At 44.7% G+C, this 8,208-nt stretch overlaps 1 protein-coding gene across 1 annotated transcript in view; it reads right to left on the bottom strand.

The window, feature by feature from the left end:
- The window catches only part of LOC149971537 (uncharacterized), a 2,189-nt gene extending 49 nt beyond the window's left edge, over positions 1 to 2,140 (bottom strand). The window contains exons 1-4 of the mRNA XM_090221543.1: positions 2,134 to 2,140; positions 1,332 to 1,530; positions 507 to 782; positions 1 to 339 (exon numbers count right to left, since the gene is read on the bottom strand). The exon at positions 1 to 339 is cut by the window's left edge and continues 49 nt beyond it. Of these exons, the coding sequence (XP_090077669.1) occupies positions 1 to 339; positions 507 to 782; positions 1,332 to 1,530; positions 2,134 to 2,140 (821 nt within the window). The remainder of the gene's footprint in view (positions 340 to 506; positions 783 to 1,331; positions 1,531 to 2,133) is intronic.
- Between the last annotated feature and the right edge of the window lie 6,068 nt (positions 2,141 to 8,208).

Below are 8,208 nucleotides of genomic sequence, written 5' to 3'. Positions count from 1 at the left end.
ATCACATAGGTGGGAATGGGATTCTCATTTAGCTCTTGACCCTGCTGCTCTTGAACCTGCTGCTCAAATAAAATATCTCTTAGATTGGCAATAAATCTTAGAAGGTGCTGGGTGTTATATGGCCCGAGTGTAACATGGTGATGTAGAACACCATGGTTGCTGATAGCAGCACAGATTGTGACATTGCCACCTTGTTGACCAGGGACTTCAACAATGGCCTCCTGTCCAATCATGTTTTGGCCTCTCCTTCTCCTCTTTGTTAGATTGAAGCCTGCTTCATCGACAAAGATGAACTCATGGGGTCTGTCCAAGGATTCCAAGTCAAATATTGTCTGTGTAGAAATACAATATACTGTATGTAGGATTTTGTAAGTCGTACAGAGACAGTGCTATACTGTAAAGTACAACTAGGCTTCTGATTCACATACATTGTATGTACTGAAGAGTAATGTCATTCACATAGTATGTGTTAGTAATGTAGACAATCTGGATTACAGTAAATGTTTTACAGTAAATGTTTTTCTTTCACCTTTGGTGAGTTGCACTCAAAGGGTACTCTGTATACTTGTTTCATTTGCATCCTGTTACGATGGAGGACACGGTCAATTGTGGAAATGCTCACACTGTCGATTCCCTGGAAGTGTGTGTTGTCTTGTATCACTCGTTCCTGGATTTCTCTGAGTCGTATTGCATTATCTTGAAGGACCATGCCAACTATAACGGCCTCTTGCTCCCTAGTGAATATAGCTGTCCTTCCACCTGCATGTGGCAGCCTTGCAATTCTACAAAAAGTAGTTGTGCAGTTACAAATCATATTCATGCAGTACACTACTGTCACACCCTGACCATAGTTTGCTTTGTATGTTTCTATGTTTTGGTTGGTCAGGGTGTGAGCTGGGTGGGCATTCTATGTTACATGTCTAGTTTGTCTATTTCTATGTTTCGGCCTAGTATGGTTCTCAATCAGAGGCAGGTGTCATTAGTTGTCTCTGATTGAGAATCATACTTAGGTAGCCTGGGTTGCACTGTTTGTTTGTGAGTGATTGTCTATGTCAGTGGCTTGTGTTCAGCACAGGTCTAATTTGTAGCTTCACGGTCATTATTTGTTTATTGTCTTGTATGCAGTGTCAGTACTTTCTTGATTAAAGATTTACCATGGACACTTACCACGCCGCAGTTTGGTCCGACTCTCTTTCACATACAGAAAACCGTGACATCTACAGTGATTAACTTTACAAATGTCTATTGAAACAGCTGCATATATAGTACAGTAAATGTGCAATTACAAAAATACAGTATAGTGTATATACAGTATATATAGTATACTGTACCTGTTCTCTTCTCTGAATGTCCTCACTACGGTGGACACAGAAAATGGGCTCAAATTGGGTTGCACTCTAAGTCCTGCTTCCCTCATTGTCAGTCCATGGACGATAACATGGTCTATAACTGTTGCTCGAATTTCATCAGATATTTCCACTCTTTGTCTTCCTCCTCTTCCTCTTTCTTGCCCTCCTCCTCCTCCTCTTTCTCCTCATCGCCCACCTTGCATACGTCCTCGTCCTCTCACATTGTTTCTTGTATCCATTCTCAGACTTTCTCCTTCCCACCTTCAACAACCTGTTTGCTCTCTGAACTGGCTTATATTGGTTGTGTCACATCATTTGAAACAGGTTAAATCAATTTTTAGTCGTTGTGTTCAATCAATGACATGTGTTCTCTATTTGTATTTGGTTGTTGCCACTTGTGTTTACCAGTATGGATGACATGTGCATTAGAGTGCAGAATGTGTTTTGAGAATGAGAATGTGTTTAGAGTTTTGCTGAAAAGTCTAAGTGAGATCTGAAAATTGTGTTTTACCATGTGAAATGGTTTAAGGTATTGACAACAGATAATTATCTAAATGAGTCCAGGCAACTGAGAACTTTGTTCAGCCAATGGGTTTTAGTGTTTTAGCAATTGAGAAAAACTGTAAACACAACCAAATTGTTTGACAGCTGAGTTGAGAAAAACCCCTGAAACCACTCTGTCATTGGGAACATATGACAATCATATTCCAACTTTGTGCTGATCAGACTGGGTTTACTTTCTTGGCTTTGCAGTGATAGGGATGTGGACAACGTGTGGTAGCACCGGTCATCGACAGCGATGAAACATGGGCCCTCGGATCCTGGCATTGGCCCTCAGATGCTCCAACAGTTCTACAAATGCACCATTGAGAGCATCTTGACTGGCTGCATCAACGCTTGGTATGGTAACTGCACCGCCCTCGACTGCAAAGCGCTACAGAGGGTGGTGTGGACTGCCCAGTACATCACTGGGGCCGAGTTCCCTGCCATCCAGAACCTCTGTATCAGCCGGTGTCAGAGGAAGGTCCGAAAAATTGCCAAAGACTCCAAAGACTCCTCAACTCTGCGTCGTTGGGAAGGGCTTGTAAGCAAGCATTTCACAGGTAAGTCAACACCAGTTGTATTCAGCATTTCACAGGAAAGTCAACACCAGTTGTATTCAGCATTTCACAGGTAAGTCAACACCAGTTGTATTCAGCATTTCACAGGTAAGTCAACACCAGTTGTATTCAGCATTTCACAGGAAAGTCAACACCAGTTGTAGTAGGCGAATACAACAAATACAATTTTATGTCTCTTTGTATGCGAGCATGTGTGTCTATTCCCTCTCAGTCTAAATATGGCTCTGTCTATTCCCTCTCAGCCTAAATCTGGCTCTGTCTATTCCCTCTCAGTCTAAATCTGGCTCTGTCTATTCCCTCTCAGTCTAAATCTGGCTCTCTCTATTCCCTCTCAGTCAAAATCTGGCCCTGTTTATTCCCTCTCAGTCTAAATCTGGCTCTGTCTATTCCCTCTCAGTCTAAATCTGGCTCTGTCTATTCCCTCTCAGTCTAAATCTGGCTCTGTCTATTCCCTCTCAGTCTAAATCTGGCTCTGTCAATTCCCTCTCAGTCTATATCTGGCTCTGTCTGTTCCCTCTCAGTCTAAATCTGGCTCTCTCTATTCCCACTCAGTCTAAATCTGGCCCTGTCTATTCCCTCTCAGTCTAAATCTGGCCCTGTCTATTCCCTCTCAGTCTAAATCTGTCTCTGTCTATTCCCTCTCAGTCTAAATCTGGCCCCATCTATTCCTTCTCAGTCTAAATCTGGCTCTGTCTATTCCCTCTGTCTAAATCTGGCTCTGTCTATTCCCTCTCAGTCTAAATCTGGCTCTGTCTATTCCCTCTCAGTCTAAATCTGGCTCTGTCTATTCCCTCTCAGTCTAAATCTGGCTCTGTCTATTCCCTCTCAGTCTAAATCTGGCTCTGTCTATTCCAACTCAGTCTAAATCTGGCTCTGTCTATTCCCTCTCAGTCTAAATATTCACACTCAGTCTTTGCAGGGAACTAATACTATGTTATGCCAAAACTATATAACTAAAAGTGCCCAGTGGTGTGCCCTGTGGTGTGCCCAGCGGTGTGCCCAGCGGTGTGCCCTGTGGTGTGCCCAGTGGTGTGCCCAGTGGTGTGCCCAGCGGTGTGCCCTGTGGTGTGCCCAGTGGTGTGCCCAGTGGTGTGCCCAGCGGTGTGCCCAGCGGTGTGCCCAGCGGTGTGCCCAGTGGTGTGCCCAGCGGTGTTCCCTGTGGTGTGCCCAGTGGTGTGCCCAGCGGTGTGCCCAGTGGTGTGCCCAGCGGTGTTCCCAGTGGTGTGCCCAGCGGTGTGCCCAGCGGTGTGCCCAGTGGGTTAGCACTAAAAGTCCAAGAAGTGACTCAAAAAATAAAATATTGGATTTAAGGATTAGCTCTCATTGCCACCTCAAAATCAAATCCCCCTAAAAATTGTGACATACACATGGTTAGCAGATGTTAATGGAAGTGTAGCATAATTATTGTGCTTCTAGTTCCAACAGTGCAGTAATATCTAACAAGTAATCTAACAATTCCCCAACAACTACCTCAAATCAAATCAAATTGTATTTGTCACATACACATGGTTAGCAGATGTTAATGCGAGTGTAGCGAAATGCTTGTGCTTCTAGTTCCGACAATGCAGTAATAACAAGTAATCTAACTAACAATTCCAAAACTACTGTCTTGTACACAGTGTAAGGGAATAAGGAATATGTACATAAGGATATATGAATGAGTGATGGTACAGAGCAGCATAGGCAAGATACAGTAGATGGTATCGAGTACAGTATGTACAAATGAGATGAGTATGTAAACAAAGTGGCATAGTTTAAAGTGGCTAGTGATACATGTATTACATAAGGATACAGTCGATGATATAGAGTACAGTATATACGCATGCATATGAGATGAATAATGTAGGGTAAGTAACATTATATAAGGTAGCATTGTTTAAAGTGGCTAGTGATATATTTACATCATTTCCCATCAATTCCCATTATTAAAGTGGCTGGAGTTGAGTCAGTGTCAGTGTGTTGGCAGCCGCCACTCAGTGTTAGTGGTGGCTGTTTAACAGTCTGATGGCCTTGAGATAGAAGCTGTTTTTCAGTCTCTCGGTCCCAGCTTTGATGCACCTGTACTGACCTCGCCATCTAGATGATAGCGGGGTGAACAGGCAGCGGGGTGAACAGGCAGTGGCTCGGGTGGTTGATGTCCTTGATGATCTTTATGGCCTTCTTTATGGCCTTCCTGTGACATCAGGTGGTGTAGGTGTCCTAGGTGTCCTAATACATACAAATCTAAAGGGGTGAATGAGAATATGCACATGTAAATATATGGATAAGGGATGGCTGAACGACATAAGCAAGGTGCAGTAGATGGTATAAAATACAGTATATACATATGATATGAGTCATCTAAGATATGTAAACATTATTAAAGTGGCATTGTATATAGTGACTCGTGATCCATTTATTAAAGTGGCCAGTGAAGTGGTCTCAATGTAGCCAGCAGCCTCTCTGAGTTAGTGATGGCTGTTTAACAGCCTGATGGCCTTGAGATAGAAGATGTTTTTCAGTCTCTCGGTCCCAGCTTTGATGCACCTGTACTGACCGCGCCTTCTGGATGGTAGTGGTGTGAACGGGCAGTGGCTCGGGTGGTTGTTGTCCTTGTTGTCCACTTGTTCAGACGTTACACTGGACAGTTACTGCCAAGCTTATAGCAAGAGAAAGAAAAGGTTAAATGGAGGAAGTTAGAGCAACAAATGGGCAGAGAACACACACGCACACACACACACACACACACACACACACACACACACACACACACACACACACACACACACACACACACACACACGTTGTCCATTAGAATGGCAGTGTTCTGCTCTGCTGATGATGAGGTGCAAATGGACTGAACAGGCTTCCATGCATCAATAACCCCACACTCCTCTTTCACCACTCTTTCTCTCATTCTTTCTCTCCACTCCTCTTTCCGTACTCCACCTCTTCCATCTCTCTCTCCTCTGTGTGTTCTCTCTCGCTCTTTCTCTCTATCCTCTATTCAATAATAGATTCGCTTTATTGTAATAATAATAATAATTTGCTTTATTGGCATGAAGTAACAATGTACATATTGCCAAGGCCTATTTTGGATATTTATTTATTTTGGATATTTATATATACCCTCTCTGTCTCTCTCTCTATACCCTCTGTCTCTCTCTCTATACCCTCTGTCTCTCTCTCTATACCCTCTGTCTCTCTCTCTATACCCTCTGTCTCTCTCTCTATACCCTCTGTCTCTCTCTCTATACCCTCTGTCTCTCTCTCTATACCCTCTGTCTCTCTCTCTATACCCTCTGTCTCTCTCTCTATACCCTCTGTCTCTCTCTCTATACCCTCTGTCTCTCTCTCTATACCCTCTCTGTCTCTCTCTCTATACCCTCTGTCTCTCTCTCTATACCCTCTGTCTCTCTCTCTATACCCTCTGTCTCTCTCTATATACCCTCTGTCTCTCTCTCTATACCCTCTGTCTCTCTCTCTATACCCTCTCTGTCTCTCTCTCTCTACCCTCTCTGTCTCTCTCTCTATACCCTCTCTGTCTCTCTCTATACCCTCTGTCTCTCTCTCTATACCCTCTGTCTCTCTCTCTATACCCTCTGTCTCTCTCTCTATACCCTCTGTCTCTCTCTCTATACCCTCTGTCTCTCTCTCTATACCCTCTGTCTCTCTCTCTATACCCTCTGTCTCTCTCTCTATACCCTCTGTCTCTCTCTCTATACCCTATGTCTCTCTCTCTATACCCTCTGTCTCTCTCTCTATACCCTCTGTCTCTCTCTCTACCCTCTCTGTCTATCTCTCTATACCCTCTGTCTCTCTCTCTATACCCTCTGTCTCTCTCTCTACCCTCTCTGTCTCTCTCTCTATACCCTCTGTCTCTCTCTCTATACCCTCTGTCTCTCTCTCTATACCCTCTGTCTCTCTCTCTATACCCTCTGTCTCTCTCTCTATACCCTCTGTCTCTCTCTATATACCCTCTGTCTCTCTCTCTATACCCTCTGTCTCTCTCTCTATACCCTCTGTCTCTCTCTCTATACCCTCTGTCTCTCTCTCTATACCCTCTGTCTCTCTCTCTATACCCTCTGTCTCTCTCTCTATACCCTCTGTCTCTCTCTCTATACCCTCTGTCTCTCTCTCTATACCCTCTCTGTCTCTCTCTCTATACCCTCTGTCTCTCTCTCTATACCCTCTGTCTCTCTCTATATACCCTCTGTCTCTCTCTCTATACCCTCTGTCTCTCTCTCTATACCCTCTGTCTCTCTCTCTATACCCTCTGTCTCTCTCTCTATACCCTCTCTGTCTCTCTTTCTATACCCTCTGTCTCTCTCTCTCTCTACCCTCTCTGTCTCTCTCTCTATACCCTCTGTCTCTCTCTCTATACCCTCTGTCTCTCTCTCTATACCCTCTCTGTCTCTCTCTCTATACCCTCTGTCTCTCTCTCTATACCCTCTGTCTCTCTCTATACCCTCTGTCTCTCTCTCTATACCCTCTGTCTCTCTCTATACCCTCTGTCTCTCTCTCTATACCCTCTGTCTCTCTCTATACCCTCTGTCTCTCTCTCTATACCCTCTCTGTCTCTCTCTCTATACCCTCTGTCTCTCTCTCTATACCCTCTGTCTCTCTCTCTATACCCTCTGTCTCTCTCTCTATACCCTCTCTGTCTCTCTCTCTATACCCTCTGTCTCTCTCTCTATACCCTCTGTCTCTCTCTCTATACCCTCTGTCTCTCTCTCTATACCCTCTGTCTCTCTCTCTATACCCTCTCTGTCTCACTCTCTATACCCTCTGTCTCTCTCTCTATACCCTCTGTCTCTCTCTCTATACCCTCTGTCTCTCTCTCTATACCGTCTGTCTCTCTCTCTATACCCTCTGTCTCTGTCTCTATACCCTCTGTCTCTCTCTCTATACCCTCTCTGTCTCTCTCTCTATACCCTCTCTGTCTCTCTCTCTATACCCTCTGTCTCTCTCTCTATACCCTCTGTCTCTCTCTCTATACCCTCTGTCTCTCTCTCTATACCCTCTCTGTCTCTCTCTCTCTATACCCTCTCTGTCTCTCTCTCTATACCCTCTGTCTCTCTCTCTATACCCTCTGTCTCTCTCTCTATACCCTCTGTCTCTCTCTCTATACCCTCTGTCTCTCTCTCTATACCCTCTGTCTCTCTCTCTATACCCTCTGTCTCTCTCTCTATACCCTCTCTGTCTCTCTCTCTATACCCTCTCTGTCTCTCTCTCTATACCCTCTGTCTCTCTCTCTATACCCTCTGTCTCTCTCTCTCTATACCCTCTGTCTCTCTCTCTACCCTCTCTGTCTCTCTCTCTATACCCTCTGTCTCTCTCTCTATACCCTCTGTCTCTCTCTCTATACCCTCTCTGTCTCTCTCTCTATACCCTCTGTCTCTCTCTCTATACCCTCTGTCTCTCTCTCTATACCCTCTGTCTCTCTCTCTATACCCTCTGTCTCTCTCTCTATACCCTCTCTGTCTCTCTCTCTATACCCTCTGTCTCTCTCTCTATACCCTCTGTCCCTCTCTATACCCTCTGTCTCTCTCTCTATACCCTCTGTCTCTCTCTCTATACCCTCTGTCCCTCTCTCTATACCCTCTGTCTCTCTCTCTATACCCTCTGTCTCTCTCTCTATACCCTCTGTCTCTCTCTCTATACCCTCTGTCTCTCTCTCTATACCCTCTGTCTCTCTCTCTATACCCTCTGTCTCTCTCTCTATACCCTCTCTGTCTCTCTCTCTATACCCTCTGTCT

This window comes from Oncorhynchus mykiss, chromosome 25, assembly GCF_057628025.1.
Source record: "Oncorhynchus mykiss isolate SJ-2025 chromosome 25, ASM5762802v1, whole genome shotgun sequence".
Taxonomy (NCBI): Eukaryota; Metazoa; Chordata; class Actinopteri; order Salmoniformes; family Salmonidae; genus Oncorhynchus; species Oncorhynchus mykiss.
The sequence above is the reverse complement of the archived record's forward strand: the minus strand, read 5'-3'. Positions and strand labels throughout refer to the sequence as shown.